The 23,160-nt window shown below is 43.5% G+C and overlaps 1 protein-coding gene across 3 annotated transcripts in view; it reads right to left on the reverse strand.

Moving 5' to 3' along the window:
- The window catches only part of RFTN1 (raftlin, lipid raft linker 1), a 200,507-nt gene that overhangs the window by 164,959 nt on the left and 12,388 nt on the right, over nt 1–23,160 (reverse strand). For 2 of the 3 annotated variants that reach the window (XR_010155125.1, XM_516313.7), the window contains exon 2: nt 15,577–15,729. Coding sequence is in view for 2 of the 3 variants with exons in the window: in XM_516313.7 (XP_516313.3) it covers nt 15,577–15,721 (145 nt within the window). In the remaining variant the exon portion in view is untranslated. Of the gene's footprint in view, nt 1–15,576; nt 15,733–23,160 lie in introns of all 3 variants that reach the window. The other variant, XM_009444986.4, reaches the window with a different exon arrangement.

Below are 23,160 nucleotides of genomic sequence, written 5' to 3' on the forward strand. Positions count from 1 at the left end.
CTAAGCACTCACAGCTGCCCCTTCCTCTGGAAAATTGTCCCCAACCAAACAGGAGCTTCCTGGGGGAGTTTAAGTGACGTGAGAGTGTCACAAAAACTATTAATGTGACCCCTTTGTTATACTCACTGTGACACAGACTGTGGGCTGTGTCAATTAAAACCCATTTCCACCTCTTTCTAGCTAATCTTCCTGAAATATAGAGCCCGGGGGCCAAAAGCTACATTTCCCATCTCCCAATAAGGAAACTGAGGCACAGAGAAGTGAAGTGACTTTCTCAAGGTCACACAGCTAATAAGCAGCAGAGCCAGAATTTGAAGCCAGGTTGGTTCAAGAGTCTGTGCTCCCAACAACTCCATGATGTTGTCTCTCATATAGAAGCAAGACTTTTTAACATAAACTGCTTGCATTATTAATGTATAACAAATTACCACAAAACAGTGGCTTAAAACAACATTTATTTTCTCACAGTTTCTGTGAGTCAGGAATCCAGGTGCAGCTTATCTGGGTGCCTCTGGCTCAAAATCTTTCATGAGGTTGCCTGAGGACATCGGCCAGGGCTGAAGTCATCTCAAGGCTCCACTGGGGGAAGATCCACTTCCAAGCTCATGCACACAGTTGTTGAGCAAGATTCAGATTCACTTCCCCCAGGGCTATTGGGCTTAGGGCCCCAATTCCTCACTGCCTATTCACAGGAAGCCTCCCTCAGTTCCTTGCCACATGGGTCTCTCCACAGGTCAGCTCACAACATGGCAACCAGTTTCCTTCAGGGGAGTAATCAAGAGAGAGCGGGAGAGCGCAAGATGGAAGCTACAATCTTTTTGTAACCTAATCTTGGAAGTGATAACCCATCACTTTTGCTGTATCCTGTTCACTAGAAGCAATTCACTAGGTACACAAGGTCGTGGATACCAGGAGGCAGGGGTCACTGGGGGCCATCTTGGCAGATGTCCACCATGCTACTTGATATCATAACACTAATAAGCAGGAAAGTTGAGTTAAAGTTGCTTTTTCATTAGGTAACTTGGCTCCCAAACCCAAGCACTGTGTAGTACTCTAACATTCCTTGCAGGTAGGAGAACAAAACCTTGGCTGGTTCACCCCTCAGGGACACTGATCCCCATCACTTGCCTTAAGCCACTTCTGAATTCACACTTTATAACCAAGAAAGTAAATGGTATTAAGAAAAAAGATATTTTCTTGGTTTTTAGTTGTTTTAGGCTAATTCATTAAATGAAGTCCACAATAAGAAACTACTTATAGACATGAGAGTAAGTTTTTGCTTTCATTTACAGTCTCTAGATTGGCAAGAAACAGTGGTAAGAAAAGAAACAGTTGGATCACCAGTCTGAGGGATATGGAAGGCAATCCAGAAAAACCTCAACGTCCTTCTCCCCATTCCTTGCACACCTTTACAGCATTATTCCAGCCTGGGCTATTAGAAACAGCATCAGTAACTTTTCTTTCACACACTTCATCTCGACCATTTCTCACCAAGCAAGCCATGATGGACTGAAGACCTGTGAGCCCATGCTCAGCGCATCTTTGATGCATCTATTAAGGCCTTAAAAGCTCAGCCTGTTGGCATCAGCAGCCCTGATGAGTCCACTCACCCCCAGGAAGCTCGTTTGATTGAGGTACCTTTTCCAAGCTGCAGTTTGGTTGGTGGGTCCAAAGATTAGATTTGGTTTAGGATTTCCAGGGCCCCCTGCACCTACCAAACAGCAGACAAGTCTCTAGCCATGCAAGGTGCAGCAGACCAAAGGCAAATAATGGTAAATCATGGCAGATGCTTCTCCAAGATAACACACAGACTCTATTAGGGCTATACCCAAGCTGGCCTGGTTTCCAGATATAGGAGAACAGACACCAGACTAGGACATTAAAAACTCCAGAATTTGGTGGGATGTTTCAGACACTGTTTCCTACATTGAGAGACCTTACTATCTTGTTCACCATTGCATGCTCAATACAGAGCCTGAAAAAGAGTAGATAATCAATAAATATTGAATGGATCAATTTTGTTAAGTAACTTTGCCAGACAAGACTGCTTTCTCCAGAAAGAAAAGTCCACCCACAAGCTTGCCAGCTCCCTTGGGAATATATTATTATACCTATCTTGTGTCAAAGCAACATGCATTCCTCATAGCGCCATGTTGTACTCATGCTTACAAACTAATGAGCTTACACTAGGGATGCCCAAGTGAAATAATCCCTTCCCTCTTTTAAGAGGGCCCAATGAGGCTGTCAAACTAATGTGTACTCCTCCTGATAAATCATGTGTATGTACCTGCAAAGTATGTTTATGCAACGGAATAGAAAAACATCTCAGTGGCTGCTAAGTATAGCAGGTACTCCTTGCCCATGTAATTTTTATTTATCAGGAGCCCTGACCTGTAAACAAAGAAGAGTATGCCTGAAACACAGAACTGAGGAAATGACCTTCTAGACTTAATGACAGTGGCATGCAACTTGAGGCCAGAATCACCTACGTTTTCACACCAGATTTGCTTTTGAAAATATTTCGTAGATAAAATTCAACAGGACTCCTGTCTTCTGAAGCATTGGTGAAATCTGGTCAAACTATAAAATGACAGTGGACCCAGTGAAATTAGAGAAAGCTTAAAATTCTTTAAAGCAATATTGCTAATAATAATTAGTAGGGTGCATAGAATATTAACTTGTTTTCTGTTCCGCTTTAACCAAATTAGATAACAATTATTATCACTACCTCAAGGCTGCTTTTATGAATCCCTGCAGAAAAATAATTTGGTTTTGCTTTGACAGATAACAGTCATCAGCAAGGAATTTCATTTTACTGAAGGCAGGCTTAGTTGCTGAAATTTACTGCTTGGGTTACACACATATGCACATGCACACACACACACACACACACACACCTGAGCCCATTTTCATACAAGACTGTGTAGTGTTGCTTCTTGGTCTGGATTTAGAGTAGCTGGGAAAACAGCATGAAGAGTTTTTACATTCAGAAAGGAATGCAAAGGAATGTAAAGAATGCCTTCCTTCCTTTTAAATCTAATCTTATTACTCCCATTAGTGAATATTTAACAATAACATTAACGCTAATAGCAGACTTGGTTGCAACATCAAAAGCAACAATACCAAAGATGAATATAGCAGCTTTGCTCAGAAAAACTTAAAGCTACATCACACATATTATCTCATTTATCTTTTGAAAATCTCTTCAAACTGTAAGAGCATATTTATCTACTTTGAGACATGTTTTATGGGAACCGATTTCCTTATTACTCTTTGCATCTTCTGTTTAAAAACAGGGTCTGTTTTTAACACACCTCCCAGCCAGAACCTCAACTCATAACTCACGCCATTGACTTCCTTGCATGAATCTCAAAAACAAAAACCAACTCTTAGCAATTATAGAAACCGGAAACAAAAATGAAACACAAGTAGGAAGTTAAATAACTTCACTGCATCCAACAATTGCTTTTGCCTAAACTGAAATTAAATAAATAGACACACACACACTCTCCATAAAAACTCTGCTACACAATTTATTAATGAACAGTGAAAAGAAACAGAAGCCAAAAGTGGGTCAGGAGAAACTGTTTAATCTAATAGTCTGGAAATTATATTGGAAGGAACAGATGGTTTCACAGAAGTCAATGTTACCTAGAGGAGCAAGGAGCGATTTTCTAGGAAAGAAAAATGTTTCCCTACCCTACCGCATATACTATTTTCAGCAAAGGAGGAGTCTATATTCAGCACAGGAAAAGTCCCGATATTGGCACACTTACAAAACTGGGACTAAGTGGCAGCCATCCACACATACTCAAGCTCAGACTTGGCCTTCTGAATCTGAGCTGGAGGTCAAACCTAGCCCTATTTTAAAGCCGGGAACAACAGAAGCCAGCACTACACTCCAGTGGGTTATTGACCAACACTCATGTTCTTGATACCTAAGGAAAGTGGTCCCCAACAGGTCATGGGCAGCATGACCCTTAATGTGGCTCCGGACCCTCAGAGACTCTGTGGGTCCCAGGCAGCAGCAAGACACACAGGGCACATGGAGTCGGAAGACCTCAGTGCAAGCTGCGGCTCTGCAAGACAAGACCACCCTATTTGTCAGGCTCCCTATTTGTCAAGCAGAACAAAAAACATCTCTAGACTTGTAAGGATGAATTGAGCTAAAGTATATCAAGCTGCATTGCAAACAACACAGCATAAGACAATGCTCAACCACTCAGTCTATTCTCATCCCCACCATCTATGATTCACCAAAACATGCAGCCAAATTCTCCCTAGAGTAGGGCTCAATCAAAAAGAGAGCATCAAAGCTGGGGTCCTTGAATGACCGATCACAGCCAACCAAATCTCAAAGCCATACCCGAGGGACCTTTGGTATTGTCCACAATCCTTAAGAGTAAAGAATTGAAGAAGGCAAGTCTGAGTTCTGATTCTAGCTCATCACACATTCGTTGCAGAACCATGGGCACATTAGGTAACCTCACTGAGCCTTGTTTCCTCATTTGTAAAATCAGGATCTCTATAAGGATTAATTGACACTGAGCACCATGCATGCCACATTAGCTGTTATTACTGTTGCTACTGTTAACAATGATTATATCAATACCAGCAGCATCCAAGTCCACTGCTCCATCACAATACATCAGCTGCAGGGATCCCCAGAGAGGCCAGGGAGGGCGCAGGGGCAGAACAGCCTTTCTGCCATGAAGATGAAGGACTGTACCAGGAGGAGCCTCCCTCCGGGGTGAGCTTAAATTTGCGGAAATATAGAAAGTCCCGCCCCACCCAACTCTGACCCTGGGGCCTCTTGCAGCAGTATCAAGGGCTGCTTAGAGCCTCCCTTCTAGCCATCCACCTTCCCTCCTCCAGGGCTTCTGACATTTTGCTCCAAGGTTTGTTTGTTTTTACTTAGAAAAAATGTCATCAACGTCAGTGACTGTATGCTCAGTTCTGCTGAAGAGCTGCAAATGTTATAGATGGATTTGTTATGTTCTAAAACTGCAGGTATCATATTTACAGAGAGGTAATAAATACCTCATTAAGGAAAGGCAAAACAAACACTTCAGAGTACTTGAGGCTCTATCTAAAGGAACCCCATGGTGAAACCCACTTTAAACCAAGAATCCTCCTGTAATGCAAATAAGTACTCATCCCCTCCAATTCTCTTCCTTCCTTTCCCTAGTTTGCTATGTTGGGCTCCCCTGTAAAGCACCCCCCTCCCTCCCAGAACCTGCAGGCACCAGCAGCCAGGTATCCATCTTAGCCAGCTCCCTGAGACATCACAGACTTAAGCTGAGTCTGTTGACACCTGTTCTGTAGTGTCAACTGTAGGTGGGGTGGGGACACAGAACCAAACCACAACACCAAGACTGACTTAATGGGTCTGGTGTGCAGCTGGGCATGGGAACTTTTTAAACAAACTTTGAGAATCATTGTGTCACCTTGTATTCTTATTTTTATTCCTCTGGCCTGTCCTCCCAAATATATTCCAAGTCACCTAAAGGAAGTAAGTTATGATTTGGTCATAATACATAGGTAGGTATGTAAATATTTGTTGAATTTATTTTATACTCAAAAGATCACACTAGTATAATTTTTTTCTGCCATCTCCACTCAAATTAAAAAAAAAAAACTGTACTCCACATGATCTTTTAAGGTTCTCCAAGTGTGGTCCCCAGACCAGCAGCATCAGCATTGCCTGGGAACTTATTACAAAAGCAGATTCTCAGGCCTTGCCCTAGACTTACTAAATCAGAAACTTTGAGGATGGGGCCCAGGACTCTGCATTTTGACAAGCCCTCCAGGCTATTCTGATTCACTCTCAAGGTTGGGAACCACTCCTTTAAGCTAACGATTAGTTTTAAAGGCTTTTCTGGAGATTGACATTATTTTAGATGAGGCCATGGAACCGGCCTATCATCTCCCTTCATGAAATCAGAAAGGCTAATAGTGCCAGGATTTATAACTAGCCATTAGGCACCCAAACACTCAGCTCCCCACAACTTTCATTTCTTAATTTTCAGAATATAATGTAAATCATGATCCATTTTTTTAGATTAGTCTTTTTCCCAGCCGTGAAGGGAGACTGAAAGGACAACTCTTATAAACAATGAATATCAGCTGCTTCTGTAGTTGCTTGTCAGACTAACATCCCCCAGACTGCAGGTCAAAGAAAAACTGGACCTGTAGAAAACTTATTGCGCAACGTGCATGTCTTGAATAAGGAACGTCATCCTGTTATTATCACGACCACCCAAAATTTATATACTGAGTTTAAGGCTAGAATGCTGGTGGCCGAAAGCCAAGTATGAGCCTGGTCAGCACAATGTCGAAGAAAACATCCCGAAAATCAGTTCTTAAAGTCCTCTTAGACAGGAAAACCACAAAGATGGGAATTTGTAAAATGCAGCAGTGTGGAATGATCCTCGAAATTGTAATGCGTGTCATGGGAATGTCTTATAAGGAGGAACTTAAGAATAGAAATAGAAGACAAGCTTGAGAAAGGGGCAAAGGTGAATAAATTACCTTTGAACTTTTTCATGTTGAAGCCCTTCAATTTAGTTTAAACCCACCACAGCACACAGAAGATTCAGGAACCAAGAAAGCCAAAGTGAAGGCTTTGCTGTTCAGTAAAACTGCAAGATATCCTGCAAAGCTCCAAGTGCTTGGTGGCCTAGCAAGTTTCTTTTATAACTGCTCCAAACTCAATATCTCAATTTATTCTTCTATACCGTGGGGGTGACTCCACCTACCTCATAAGATTGTTGTTAGTTTGTTTAGAAGAGATTAATACAACAGTAGGTGCTGAATAAAAAGTAACTCTGATTATTACCTATAAAAAAATGAAGCTATCCACTCTCATACATTGTTGTTGGAAATGTAAAATAGAACAAACACTTTGGAAAACAGTTGAGCAGTATCTTATAAAGGTAAACATGTATTAGGATACAACCCAACAATTCCACTCCTACATATTTCCCCAACAGAAGTGAAAACATCCACACAAAACACTTGTTCGTGGATATTCAGCCTTTTTTTTTCATAATAGCCCCAAACTGGAAATTTCCCAAATGTTCAACAGGAAAATGATTCAACAAATTGTGGCACATGCAAACAAGGGAATATTACTCAGAAACAAAAAGGAATTAACTCTTGATACACACAACAGCAAGGACTCAATACATACAACAGCACAGACTCCATGCATAAAACAGCACGGACTCCATACATACAACAGCAAGGACTCCATACATACAACAGCAAGGACTCCATATATACAACAACAAGGACTCCACACATACAACAGCAAGGACTCCATACATACAACATCAAGGACTCCATACATACAACAGCACAGATTGAACTGCAAAGGCATTAGGCTGAGTTAAAGAAGCCAGAGGCACACACACGGTATGATTCTATGTACATATTATTCAAAAAGAAGCAAAACTATTCAACAGTGACACAGCAGATCAGCAGTTGGCTGGGTCAGGGCAGGCACCTGAGGGAACTTTCTGGGGTGATGGAAAAGTTTTATATCTTGAGTGTGGTGATAGTTCTACAAATGTTTACACCTATCAGAACTCATCACCCAGGCACTTCATATGGGTGTGTTTCATGGTATTTAAATTATAGTTCAATAAAGTTATTCAAACAAATATCACTGCGACACCCTTCAGTGGACTGGCAGTTGGCGCTGAGCTCTCTTTCATGTGCGGTGGATAAGCTTTGAGTGGAAAGAGCTGAAACACTGGATTCTGGGCCCACTTACTACTGGTTACCTGCCAAATCAATTTCTTCATCTGAAAAGAAAAGAAAAATACCTTCCTTTCAACTTTCAGGGCTACTTGAATCATCAAGTGAGAGCATTACTGGAGAATGCTTTGAAGCAGACTCAGCATCTGGCTGTGGGGAACTCGTGTCATCCCAGGTGCCCAGCACACCCACCTCCTCCTCTGCTTTCTGCTTTCCTTCACCTGCCAGGCAGTCCCTAGGACCACCTCCTAATCTCTCTTTCCCCCACTCCTTTTCTTGTCCCCACTGCCACTGTCTTGACTGAGGCCACCTTTACCTTGCCTGATGACTGCAATGGTTTCTATATGTTTCCCCTCCCCCAGCGTTGCCCCTTCCATCCTTCCTCATTCTAAATCCAGAGAAATCTTTCCAGAATGAGAATCTGATGTCACCTGCACCCCCTCCATCTTAAAAACCTTCAGTGCTTTTGAGCTTAGACTCCTCAGCCCAACACCTAAGACCTTTCATCATCTGGCCCTACTTTCTTCTCCCCCAAAGAACATGCTCCAACCAAACTGAACTGCCTGTGGCTCCCCACATATGCAGGGTTATCTCCGTGTTTTGATCCCTCCCACAAGTTGTCTCCTCTTCGTGAAAAGATTATCTTCTTCCACCCTCTTCTCCCATCTTTTGCCTGACTAACAGCCAACTGTCCCTGGCACCAAATTTGCATAAAACTCCAAATCCACCTGAGGATTTCAAGTCTTCCTTGACACACAGACTCCTCCATCCAGCCTGGGCTACCACCATCCCATCAGTCTCCATTACTCTAGCATCAAGTACTGGTTCTTCATCTGTGAGAGAGTTTGAACCAAAGTAAAGCACCAATCTATAGTCTGGTGCTATGGACTGAATTGTGTCCTTCCAAATCATCCTAACCCCTAAAGTGACTACATTTGGAGTAAGAAAGTAATGAAGGTCAAATCATATCATAAGGATGGGGCACAACGTGATAGGACTAGTGTCCTTACAAGATGAGACACAAGAGAGCTTGTGCTCGCTCCTGTTCTCTCTTTCTCACTCTCTCTGTCTTCCCCCCAACCCCCGTCTTCCCTCCCTCCCTCTCTGCCATGTGAGGACACAATGAGAAGGCTGTTGTCTGCAAGCCAAGAGAGCCCTGACCAGAACCCAACCATGCTGGCACCTTGATATCCAGGGTAGCAACTTCCAGCCTCCAGAACTATGAGAAAATAAGCATCTGTTGTTTAAGCCAGTCTGTGGTATTTTATTATGGCAGCCCGAGCTGACTAAGGCAACCCAGGAACACCTCCTGTCTAGTTCACCCAAAAGTCCCCAAGACATGGCATCTGGCCCAAGGTTGACCTTCAATAAATATCTGTGAAATCAAATCAGTGCATCCTCTTATGGTCACTATGAACCTAAGGGCAAATCTTCATGATAAAATGGTACATTGTTATGACTTAGAGACACAGACTCTGACCTGAAACCGAATTTTCCTCTCTTGAAAACAGACTAGAACAGTGTTAAGCTATAGAACTTTCGGCAATGATAAAAATGTTCTCTGTCTGTGCTGTCCAATAGCAGTCACCAGCCACACATGGCTACTGAGCACTTGAAATGTGGCTAGTGTGACAGAAGAACAGAATATTTTATTTTACTTTGTTTTAATTAATGATTACATATAAATACCATGTGGCTGGTGGCTCCTGTACTAGTCAGTGCAGGACTGGACCATTCAAGGAAGGCCCAAGCCCTGGGCACCGGCTTCATTACACAGATTGCTCTCCGTGCCAACTGTCCCTGGCACCAAATGTGCATAAAACATAGTCGATTTTCACAGAGCTGACACAGGTAGCTTTCAAGTGGTGTTAGAGTGGCCTGGCACAGAGAGGCTGGCAAAACGCTCACTAAGGCATAACGGGGTACCGTTTTGCAGAAATTGTGATGCTTTACGGGCCTCCATCTGCGATGAAACCCATCAAAGGGCAGGTTCATCCCTCGGTGACCAGAGTTAATTGAAAATTTAAGACCCAATCAAATCACCCAGAATTGAGATTTTTGGCAGCTTATGTGCTTCACTGTAAGATTCCTGCTGCTTTCGCCTCTGCCAGCCCCACAAGTGAGGCTGCATGTTCCAGTATCTTCAACAACAGCACTGAGCTTTAAGCAAGGGACAAACTCAACAGTGTTAACTGTGATCCTGACTTTTTTTTTTTTTTTTGAGATGGAGTTTCACTCTTGTTGCCCAGGCTGGAGTGCAATGGTGCGATCTCAGCTCACCGCAACCTCTACCTCCCAGGTTCAAGCAATTCTGCCTCAGCGTCCCGAGTAGCTGGGATTATAGGCATGTGCCACCACGTCTGGCTAACTTTGTATTTTTAGTAGAGATGGGGTTTCTCCATGTTGGTCAGGCTGGTCTCGAACTCCTGACCTCAGGTGATCCCCCTGCCTCGGCCTTCCAAAGTGTTGGGATTACAGGCGTGAGCCACTGCACCCAGCTTATCCTCACTTTTTTGAAAATGCACATGGCACCCTTCCTACCTAAGCCATCAGGTGGACATGGACCAATACCTCCCTGACTTGTATTTGCCTAAGAGTCAAATAAGCATCGTCTCCATGAAAAATAAGTGTATAGAGTGTCATTTAAAAATCTGCTATGGTTAAAACCTTATGGAAGAGGAATCTTCTTATACCATTCTACGTGATAATAAGTTTTCTAACAACAACATTCCAGTTGGTGTTAATGCCTATTTGTGTAGCATCTTGCAGTCTGGCATCACAAGAGCTTTGATGCCCAAGATTCTAGAATTCTATATTCGAATTCTTCCCCCAACCACTTCCTAGCACTGCCTCTTTGGGCAAGTTACTTAACCTCGCTGAGTATCCATTTCCTTGTCTGCAAAAAGAAATGAGTGTATCCACCTACCTTACTGGGTTACTGCAAACATAAAATGACATAAGAAGCCACACAAAGATGAATGTTCATAGCAACTTAACCTGTGATAGCCAAAACCTGGAAATGACCCAAATGTTTATCAACCAGTGAATGGAAAAACAAACTGTGGTACAATCAAACAACAGAATACTACTCAGCAGTAAAACAGAAAACACACCAAACAACATAAATCAATCTTAAATGAGTAAGTTGAGTGAATGAGAAGAGCTAGGTTTTGAAAAAGAGTACATACTATTTGATTCCATTTATATAACATTCTGGGAAATAAAATCAGTGATGGAGGCCGGGTGAGGTGGCTCACACCTGTAATCCCGGCACTTTGGGAAGCTGAGGCAGGCAGATCACCTGAGATCAGGAGTTGACCAGCCTGGCCAACATGGCAAAAGCCTGTGTCTACTAAAAATAAAAAAATTAGCTGGGCATGGTGGCGGGCACCTGTAATCCCAACTACTCGGCAGGCTGAGGCACAAGAATTATTTGAACCCAGGAGGTGAAGATTGCAGTGAGCCGAGATTGCACCACCACACTCCAGCCTGGGCAACAGAGTGAGACTTCGCTTCAAAAAAAAATCAGTGATGGAGAGGAGATTAGTGGTTGTCTGGGGTTGGAGGGATAACAAAGGGGCATGAGGAAACTTCTGGGGCAATGGAAATGTTCTGCATCTTGATGTGATGAGGGTTTTATGGGTTTGAACACTTTAAATATGTGCAATGTAGTGTACTTCATTTATACTTTGATAAAGCTGAAAAATTTCTGAAACATGAGATCAGGCCAGTGCAGTGGCTCATGCCTGTAAGCCCAGCACTTTGGGAGGCCGAGGTGGGTGGACCACTTGAGGTCAGGAGTTCAAGACCAGCCTGGCCAACATGGTGAAACCCCATCTCTACTAAAAATACCAAAATTAGCCGTGTGTAGTGGTGCATGCTTGGAATCCCAGATACTCAAGAGGCTGAGGCATAAGAATCACTTGAACCTGGGAGGCAGAGGTTGCAGTGAGCTGAGATCACAACATTGCACTCCAGCCTAGGTGACAGAGCGAGACTCCATGTCAAAAAAAAGCAAAATAAAGAAAGAAAAATGAGATGAGGACGTAATGTCCTATCACAGGACTGGGCACATAGTAGCACTCAACAAACGTCAGCTCCATTCTGGAGAATAAAGAATAATCTCATTAGAACTCCTGGGAGAAAAACATGAGAGACTGCCAGGGAAAGGAGTCAGCATTTAGTTCTAGGTTTACTAGGACCCGACTATGCAAGACAGGCTCATCTCAGCTAGAAAGCTGAACAAGGAAGACAAACAGAAAGATAAACAAGGCTTGGTCCTTGCCCTGAGGGAAACACAAATAGGTTTAATATATGATGTAATCAAAATGTCAAAAGGACAGTATTGACAAACTACAGGCGTGCACAAGAGACTAATTCTGATAGAATGGTTGTCAAGAAGGAACAAATCCAGGTGGGTGGGGTCCTTGCAAGCAGTAAGAGGTAGGGGCCTGTGCAGAAAGAGCTGCCTGCACTGAATCAGAGAAGCAGAGAAAGGAGGGTCCTAGGCGGGGGCAGTGGGCACGACACACTGTCCTCCAGGGAACAATAGGGGGAGGATCTGGGAAGGGCAAGACCAAGCTACAGAAAGCCCTGAGCTCTGGCTTGAATCTCAACTTCATCCATCCGGGGGAACCCCCTAAAGAGTTGTGCAGAATCAGATGTGTGTTTTACACAAGCAGGTCCTATGTACATGGCAACTGGGCAATTTATCAAGAGTGCCGACATTCTCATCCCTCAATTCAGTAATTCCTGAGGAAACAGTCAGAAATGTGTACAAAGATTTATGGACAATATTGCTTATCACAACATTATTTGTAATAGCCCAAAGCCCAAAATAACTTAAATGTCCAATAAAAGGGGACTGCAAAATAAATTATGGTACACTGAGTGATTAAATCATATATAGCCATTAAATCATACTTTCTGAGCATAGGCATGACAGGTGCACACCTCACTGTACAATGTTAAGTCGCATAAAAGCAGGATTCAAAAATACATGGTGAGTATTCATTCAGCAAATATTTGCTGATTATCTATTTAAGTGCCAGGCACTGTCCTAAGCACTGAGGGAGCAGCAGAGAATAAAAGAGAGAAAATCCCTGCACTCATGGGAAGGGATTCTCTCTTCTAATGAAGAAAGGCAGACAACAAAGAGGAAACAAATAGCAATAAGCAAGATATATAGCAGGTTACATGGTAAGAAGTGCTATGGAGAAAATCAAGAGGGGAAAGACATGGAGAATTGGGGAGAAGGTAGAAATTTTAAAGAGATGGTCAAGGAAAGTTTCAGAGAGAAGGGGGTTAAGAAGATGAGCAGGGGGATCCTGGGGGAGGACTTCCAGGCAGAGGAACAGGCAGTGCAAAAGCCCAGAGGAGGCCTGGCAGGTTCACGAAAGAGCAAAGTCAAAGCAGCGGAACACCAAAGACAAGCAGTGGGAGAATGTGGTCAAGGAGAGCTATGTCACTCCTGGTGTGGTGGCAGCCACAGGAGAGCTCTGAGCAGAGAACTGGCAGGATCTGTAGGAGGACGAGGGCAGGAGCAGGGAGGCCACGTGGGATATCCCCCAGTGTTGTCCTAGCTCATTATAATGGGTGTATGTTTATTTCATAAGCAGAAAAAAAAAGATAATTCCATCAAGGACAGCACAATGCACAAAAGCAGTGTGGATGCTGCAGCTGAAGCTCAGGGAAACAAACAAATAAGGAGGTCGGGGAAATCATTCAGAGACCAGCTATGAAGCAGTGGGGGGACAAAGCACTGCATGGAAACTTCATGTGTTTGTGAAGGTTCTTAGGAGCAAAGTTACTCTTCGTCATAATGAAAAACACATAACCACGATGCAAAAAACAAACAAACAAACAAAACAAAACAAAAACAACTGCAAACGGGAGAAAAAAGAATTCCCCCAACATCTCAGCATCCTAATACTTAACATCTTGATATACTTCTTTTCAATCCTTTCTCCTAGACACGCTTTTGTTTTTCCCTAATCCTCCCGCAATGCCCAGCACATTGTAGGCACTTAAAAATTCACTGAACAAATAAATGGAGGGCCAAATGCATGACCAAATGCTCCAAATAATTGTATGTTACATTAGCTATATTAGAGGCATTTACAGACATGGTTTTAATAGGCTTGAGTGAAGGAATGGCAACTACACACAGGGGGAAGGCATGGTCATAGGTATCTGCACGTTTAAGAGGATGGTGGTGGCATGACTGACTCATCAAGGGCACTGGAAGGGAGCAATCTGAAAAGGAAGATGCTGGCTTCAGTTTTGGTGACTTGTTGAGGGGGATGCACAGAATGTCCCTGCAGAGACACTCAGCTGTCCTTTTTCAGAGCTCAAGAAGCAATTGAAGCCTCCGCACGGAGACAGTCACAGCAGAAAGAGTAGTCAAGGACGAGGGGAGGAAGAGAAACACCTGCAGACCCTACTGTATGCCAGACATTGTGCTACGAGCTTCACACATATCTACCCCTTCTAATCTTCACAACTGCCCCATGAAGTGGACACCCGTGTTCCTTTTATAGATGAGGACACTGCTATAGATGAGCACACTGCAGGACTGGGAAGCTCAGTGATTTACCCAGTTGCTCTGAAGCAGAGCCAGGACTCAAATCCATGAACATGAGGGCTTTTCCCACTCATTCTCCTTTCTGACCATAGAAGCTTAAAGTATATCCAGAAGCCCAGGGAGAAAATGTGTTCAGATGACTTCATTACATAGTGCCCAGTTTTTGCTCTGAAACTCCTGGGACCCAAAAAGAATAGCATGTTCTTCCTCTTCCAAAAACATGTCTTATACTGTTTTCCAACTTACGATTAAAACCTGTGGAGTTCTTTTATTCTTTTCATTTGTATGAGTCTCCTGTCTCCCATCAGATAGAACACTCTAAGATGCCAGGACAGGCTCACGACTTCCCCCTCAACACTGGCCCAACACTCTGCACACAGCAGGTGCTCAGCAAATGCTCTGATGCTGATGCTGACCATCCCTTGCCAGTCTTCTCGGGCTATTCCCTGTTTCCTTAGTCCTTGGACACTTGTATGGTAGGTGACCCGACTCCCTCTGGCTCAGCCAAGGCAAAGCCAAGCCCAGATGAATGAGCCCTCTTGCGAGATGGCAGACAACAGGCAGGTGAATTTGGGTGGAGAGGAAGTTTCATACGAGGAGAGAAGGCAAACCTTCCTTCTCCACGGAGCTTGCTATGAAACAGTCTGCAAACTGGTTGGCTCATGGGCCAAGTTCAGCCTATCCATATGTATTGCTTGGCTCACACATGATTTTCATTTGTTAAAATTGTAATTCGTTGCTTTTTTTTTTTTTTTTTGAGACAGAGTCTCGCTCTGTCGCCCAGGCTGGAGTGCAGTGGCGTGATCTCGGCTCACTGCAACCTCCGCCTCCTGGGTTCAAGCAATTCTCCTGCCTCAGCCTCCCGAGTAGCTGGGACTACAGGCACCCGCCACCACGCCTGGCTAACTTTTTGCATTTTTAGTAGAGACAGGTTTTCACTATGTTGGTCAGGCTGGTCTTGAACTCCTGACCTCAGGTGATCCACCCGCCTCGGCCTCCCAAAGTGCTGGGATTACAGGCGTGAACCACTGTGCCCAGACACTATTTTTTAAAAAGTGAGAGATTTCACATAAAAATCTGGATCTCTGTAAGCCGCCCCCTTGAGACAGGCCTGCCCTTTTCATTTCTTCACAGCCCCCACCCCATCCAGCTCTCCAACTGCACCCCCATCCCCTGCAGGCCCCTGCTGGAGACCCCACCTGCCCCCATCCATTCCCACCCCATGTACTCACCAGCACTCAGAGTCGTGAACTCCAGGAAGCGGTATTCATAGGACACATCTATCTTGGTTTCCACCTGAGGCCTCTTCAAAGTTGAATAAATATTCCCAGGCCGTTTTTCATCACGTTTCTCTAACTTGTTCAATCCGCAACCCATTTCAGCAGCTGCTGGCCAAAGGAAAAAGGCGGGGAGGTGATTTTTTTCTGAGATTTTGTCTTTAAACACCCTAGTATAAAAGATGCCGTAATTTTCCTGAAGAATACATGACAGACCTCAGCCCTTATGAAACTGAGAGTATAATTTAATATAGGACCTGAACACAGAGGACTGTGCTCAGTACTCAGGCTGGCTTCTCCTTCTGCTAAGATACTATTACCAGCCGTCCTGAGATTTTTTTAAATGACACCAAAAGCATACCTGTTTTATATCTTTTTTCCCCATCTGAGGAAAATAATACCTCCCACTGCCTCAGTTCCACTATAATCTGTATCCATGAATAAAAAATGGAATCTAAAAAGCAATACGGTGCATTATAGTGTCAGCCCATCTATAAAAAACAAGAGATGTGTCACCTTCACTGTGGTTGCTAACACAGAATAAGTCGTTGTTACAGTTTCCAAACTCCAAGTCCTTTCTACCCTCAACAGTAATTATTTAGACAGGAAATTTATATTCATAAAACATCCTAAAAGTAGATGGTGGTATTTTTATGGGCCTTGTCTGAAAGTCCCCTTTTTCTTCATTTTTAGACCAAACTGCAGGAAATAATAGTATACTTCCAAGCTCTTAGAGAGTCATTTTAGACCAAAATGAAAACTGACTGAACACTAATAGCAGGGATAGAGCAATTGGAAGCAGAAATCCACGTGTATTACAGCAAAAATCTGTAGTTCCAGTTTGAAAAGAAAATAAAGAAATGTTAAAGTAATGGGCACATTAAGGTGAGCTGAGCTTCCAATCTTCCATGGGATTAAAAGCAATGAAGGCTCTCTGTTTATTTGGGCAGAATGACTTTCATGAAATAGCTTTTCATCCACTCTCCCAACTTCAGCAGAAGAGATTTTGCTTCTGTGTACTAAGCATAACCGATGCTTCCCTCCTCTCTGGGGTACCACTGCTGCCATCAGAACATATTTCACAAAAATATTAACCAGCCAAGAATATCACACACAGAAACCCAGTGACCGCTTCCTTTTAGAGATAAGAATTTCCTTTTGCTTAATTCATTTACAAGGTACCCAGCTTCCTAAGGCAATTTGGCAAGCTCCAGAAAAACAAACTGAACCTCAGAAAAGCAACGAGGGCATGGGGCGGGTGGAGTGGAAGGAGACGGTGTAGCGACAACCAGGCTCTACTTTTCAGTAATTAAAAAAAGTCTGAAAGAATGGATGAGAACAGGAAGGCTTACTTATGCCTTAATAAGGGAACATTAGTATCCAAAGGGCCAGAGCAGACATGATTTATGTGCAATCTGCATGAACTGATTACTTGTAAAATACTCTGTAGTTCTGCAGATGAAACAGCTGATATGTAAAGGGCTGCATATTTAACTGCTGAAAAGCAAGCCGGCTGGCATCCACTGGGACAAAGCAGAAAAGAAATGGACAAGGAAGCTTCTAAGTGTTGGGAACACGTAGCCCGTCGAGATGTGCACTGTTACTCTCTGCAAAGAGCCCAAAGGCTCGCCAAGTCACTCATTCATGCAGATTTACTCATGCCTACTACGGGCAAAGCATTATTAGCGATTCAAACAATGTGGTCTTTGCCCTCAAGGAGGTTAGGCTACTACAAGAGGGAGGACATTCAAGCTATAACACAAGATGGGAAAATGGCAGGGACCTGGATTGGGTATTTGAGATGGGCTTTGCTGGACGGATTCCAAATTTGATGATGTAGAGATGGAGGCACAGCAAGAGCAAAGGCATGGAGGCAGGAAGCTGCCCTATCTGAAGGGAAAGGGCAGGCAGTGTGGTTTGGCAGGCCAGAGAGGCAGCGTGGGGTTTAGGGCGTCAGAGATCCCACCACTAGCCCATATGGTGCCTTTGTGAGAATTCGAAAAAGGTGCCCCCTCCTCTGAGAAATGCAGCCCTGTCCCAGCCATGTCTTACTGAGCACAGCAAGGTCTGGATTTAAGCCCCTGCATCCCCCCTTGGGAACAATCTTTATAACTGTATGTGGCAGTGCTGCTTCAGTAGGGGGGAAGTTAAGCAAAATTGATTATGATTAGTTAGCCATGTAAACAAATATGGGGGTGGAGGCAAAGATTTCTTAAAGAGGACACAAAAAGCTCTAACTACAAAAGAAAATTTTGATAATGTGGGCTATATTAAGATTTAAAACTTCTGTTCCTCAAAACGCACATTAAAGAGTGAAAAGGCAATCCAGAGACTGAAATAAGCTATTTGCAATACATTTGTCAAGTGGTGCACTGGTAAACCAGCTCTCCAAGAAAGAGAGGAAGCCCCGATTTGTAGTTTGCCTATTTCTGTGGTGTAAACACACCCACCATGGCAGCTTTCAAGCTGCCAAACATGATGCCACAGAAGGTAGTCAGGAAGAGATGCTAAAATCAGCTCTCAAAAGCCAGTGTGTGTTGGCTCCTGCACACTAATGCATTCATGCAACAAAGGACTCACATCCACCATGAATCAAAGAGCGCCTAACAAATTGATAAGGAAAAGATACACTACCCAACAGCAAACAGGTGAAATGCCCCAACAAACACCCATGAGGATATGCAAATGGCCAAGAAACATAAGAGAAGAAGCTCAACTTCATGACTCATCAGGGAAATGAAGGGAAGACCACAGTGAGATTTAACAGGCATCTACCAGAATAGCTCGACATTTTAAAAACTGATAATACCAAATGTTGGCAAGGATAAGAAGCAAATGAAATTCCCCTACACTGATGGTGAGAGTGTGAATTGGTACAACCACCTTGGAAAACTGACAATATGTTGGAAAGCTGAACGCATGCCTATCCTGTGACCTGGAAATTCCTCTCCTGGGTATATACCAACAGAAATGTGTACATATGGGCATCGAAAGACACGTATGAGAAAGCTAACAGTAGCATCACTCATACCAGCCCCATCCTGGAAACCGCCCAAACACCTTCCAGGAGAATAGATGAATACATTATGGTATATTCACACAATGAAATATTATAAAGCAACGAAAACATGGAAACTAGGATTACACACTACATTAATGAATCTCAAAAATCAAAAAGGAGTGGGGGTGGGGGCAGCCAGACACAAAAAGTACATTCTTTCTTACTCCCGTTATACAGAGTTCCAAAACAGGCAACACTCATCTCCAGTGTTAGAAGCTGGGGTGCCAGTTACCCTTGGGAGAACAGTGACTGCATAGAGGATGAGGGGGCTTCTAGGGAACCAGCTTTGCTGTTTCTTGATCTGGGTGTCAGTTTGTGACGATTCACTGGGCCACTGAGCAGTCTCTGTATTGATTTGTGTGCTTTCCCATACTTATACTAAAACGTTCAAAAATAATAAACAAATCTGTGACCTTACAAATGCACAGATACATCTCCAACAATAACGAGAGGATGGAATAAAGGCAAAACACAAAATCATCTACGTACTGGGTCTCAATTCTTCTGAATAAAAACTGAAGCAATATTTACAGTAGCCATGTTCATCTGATGCTAGCTTATCCAATAAAGCCACTGTGTATACATTACAGAGTTCTGAGAAGGCGAAAGGACTCTTCTCTCTATCAGGCTGGTGGCAGCTTCTAATGGGTAGCGGCAGGTTCTCCCTACTGGGCCCTGCTGGAGACTTCGATGGGACCAAGGCTGAGTGAGGAGCGGATAGGCTGGCAAGCAAGGGAAGGCACTCATGCCCACCCTGCTGCATACTCAGGCAGACCTGCCTTGCTCTGGAAGGCAAGGTGTTTGAAGACCTCCAAGAAGGAGCTTGTTCCTCAAAAATCCTCCCACTTTTGCTACCTTATTCTGTAAATTCTCATATTAGAGGTTCATTCCTTTGAAATCAGAATTACCTTTCCTAAGTATCTGCTTTGAAATGACAAATATCTCCATGGGAAGGACAAGAAACTAAGCTCCTGGTAGCCACTACCACTTTAGTTTGATTTTATTTTGTCTATAATTTTTAATCTATATTTAGTTTCTTTGATAAAGGACAGATTCCCTGGTAGCAGAAAGGAGAGGGTTACCAGGATGAGAAGAAAGGTTTGGAAAGGGTTGGGGTGGGGATCAGAAGAGTACCAAGAAGCATTAGAAAACTCTTGTGATTCACAAGAGTTTAAAGTTTCAATCAGACTCCCAACCTTGAGGCTTCTGCCCCAGCTCATCCCAAAGGGCATTGTGCTTGATATCACAGGACATAAAGGGGCTCTGGGCAAATCATCCATGTGATCAGACACAGAAAAGATAAAGAGTATGTTACATTAAACCAAATTTGGCTTGAGGATGCCTCCATACTTGAGTCATTACATAACGATTGCAACTTAGTTTAGTAGGTAAACTATATAAAAGCCTAACTTAGGATGTAAACTTCTGTAACAAATAGCTGAGTCTTAGCCAATCACAGCAGCAGAATGCAGTCAATCACAGGCAGCGAACTAATGTAACCAAGCCAGCTGTCTCTGTACCTCACTTCTCTTTTCTGTACACAAAACACTGCCAGGATGTGTTTCAGGCAGGTCACTGAACCTGTTCTGGTTCTGAGGCTGCCCAATTTATGAAGTTTCTTTGCTCATTCAAACTCTGTTAAATTTAATTTGTATCAAGTTTTTCTTTTAATAAATACCAGCCAGCAGCAAAACTGTAATATCATTGAATCCTTGAATCTCAAATTTTAGAGACTGATTTCTCTGGAGTGCGTGCAACCCTGGCTAAGCAACTGTTTCTAAAGCACAGCCCTCTTTGGAAAGGGAGACACAGGAAGTAGTTGCTGGCCATCAAAACCTTAGTGTGAATTAGTTCCTCCTACTCTTTTGTGTAGAGGCAGCTAGCCTGCTCCCTGCTGCCACACCTGCATTCCTTTTATTTCGCCCTGGATTCTTCCACCAACTCCCACCCCTGTCAAAATAGGAAAGACTTTTACATCATTTCAAAAATGTCTATACTATGCTCAAAACAAGTCAGAAAAATCTAGCTTATAAAAAGTAGGAAAAATAAGCTGTAACAGTGACTTGCACACTATTGTAGAGTTTTGTAGACTACATTATTTACCATGTGACATTCCCAAACCATGCTCACATTAGAATCCTGCAAGAGGATGGAGGCAAAAGATGGGTATGTTGCTTTTGAGGGCGGTGGGAGAGAAGGCAGAGGAAAGAGTCTAAGGAATAGTACTGCCAGATGCAGACACAAGACACGGGTGTGCTGCACATTCCCTCACACAGACATTCAGGGAGTGTCTCAGTAGAAGGACATCTCTCACGTGGGTCAAAGTCTCTAGTAAGGTGGAAGGTAAATGGTAAGTAGGATGGTTTTTAAATGCGGCTCCAAAATCCACTGACATTCCTCCTACTGAGCCTATTGAGAGGTGAGGTCTATGTCAATTACCCTGAATCTGGGCTCCAGGATGGCTTGACCAATAGAATATGACGGAATAACACAGTTCCAGTTTCTGGACCCAGCTTTAAGAAACTTGAGAGCATTTACTCCCTGACTTTTGGGGTGCCTGCTCGTGGAATCCAGCCACCATGCCATGAGGAAGCTCAAGTAGCCCCAAAGAGGGGCCCATGTGGAGAGGAACCAACAGCCAGGACCAACTTGCTGGCCATCTTGCCAGCAAGCCATGCTGGAAGTAGAGCTTCTGCCTCAGTCAAGCTGCTGATGCCATGTTAAGCAAAGACAAGCTGTTTCACCAAGCCCTACCAAAGCTGCAGATTCCTGAGCAAAATAAGCTACTGTTGTTGTTTTAAGCTTCTAAGTTTTGGAGTGGTTCATTTATACCATAAGCAACTTATATACCAAGTCTGCTCAAAATGACCATGGCCTGCCGCCTCCTTGGCACCTGCTGAAGTTGGCCTGCTTTTAAGGTCCCTGTTTCAGCCATTCACCCTTTGAAGGGCATTTGGGTTGTTTCTGGCACTGGCTGATTATGAATGAAGTGGCTATAAACATTTGCGTAGAGGTTTTTATATGGACATAAGTTTTCACTTCTCTAGGGTAAATACCTCAGAGTGGGGTTGTTGGGTTATATGATAAGTGCAGGAGCCCTGTTAATGAAAAAATGCTTCTCTTTACACATGCAGGATGTCCAGATACTGCCGCCATGAAAGGTGTATGGAAAGTGAGATCTCTCAAAGATCCGCTAGCCCCTGCTCAACTGAGGCATCAGCTCACTAGGTGGAATCATGCCCAGTGGTGCTATTCACTGACTTTTTCTCTGGTTGTTGCTTGTTTTTGTAAAAAACACACGCTAAAAGTCACCTGTGTCTAGTGAGACTCCCCCAGTACTTCAGCTATGCTCCATCCTGCTCCCACAGCTCCACCCTTCCAAATTCCTATGCTCACCTCACATTGACACCTAATGTCAATCAGATTACCTATTTTATGTGTGAGTTCATTGTTGGATCAGCTTTGATTGACAGTTGTCCAGGCATTTGTTTCTCTTCTTATATTTTGTTTTCTCAGCAGACATCCCTGAAACTATGTGTATGGGTCTCCCGAGCATCAAGGTACCAAGAAAAACTTTCCAAGAAGTCTTCAAAGGTAGAGGAAATGGAGGAGGTCTTTCCCCATTTCTATGGTGAAACAGTGGGGAAATAATCAAAGCATATATGCAGTTCCCTAGCAGAAACTGGTAAGGGTAATTAGGAACTAGATGCTTTCTAAAGAGGAAAATAAAGTAATCAGAAGAAGGTTCCGAGACCCGAACTGCAAGAAGAAGATGACAGACATTGCAAATGATCTGGAAACAAAGATCCCTTGAATGGTGATCTTCTGGAAAAAATTTTGGCTGAATCAAACCTTAAGTGGGATGTCTCTTTGGTAAGCGGTGGATCAGCTTCTTACAGGAGCTATCAGTTCCATGAGGGAGGGAAATTATGTTCCAAATTCATTCATCCATCCATTCATTCAACACACATTTATTGAGGTCTGCTTTGAGTCAGGCACTTGGTTAGGAAACACTAAAACTAGGAAGGCCAGGCCCTGCCCTCAGGGAGATCACAGAGACAATGACGAGATACCCATGGTGCAGTATGGCTGACTGTTCTGGAAGTCTGGACAGAATGCTGAGCATTCGGAACAAATCGCTGTTATATAAAACACAGAGATGGGTGTGGTGCTGTGTACCTGTCACCCCAGCTACTTGGGAGGCCGAGGTGAGAGAGTCTTTTGAACCCAGGATTGCGAGGCTGCAGTGAACTCTGATCGCACCACCGCACTGCAGGCTGAGTGACAGAGCAAGACTTGTCTGTAACAAAACACACACACGCACACACACACAAACACAGCACAGCGCCAAATACTTGGCTCCAGAAGAAGCTGACCAGCAATGGGGCACGATGTCCTGTGTCATTTTAAATGTTGAAATGTTTAAATTATTATTTTAAAAGTATCCTAATTTGTTTCTGAAATGCTTCCCACGATGC

Source organism: Pan troglodytes, chromosome 2 (assembly GCF_028858775.2).
Source record: "Pan troglodytes isolate AG18354 chromosome 2, NHGRI_mPanTro3-v2.0_pri, whole genome shotgun sequence".
Classification (NCBI taxonomy): domain Eukaryota; kingdom Metazoa; phylum Chordata; class Mammalia; order Primates; family Hominidae; genus Pan; species Pan troglodytes.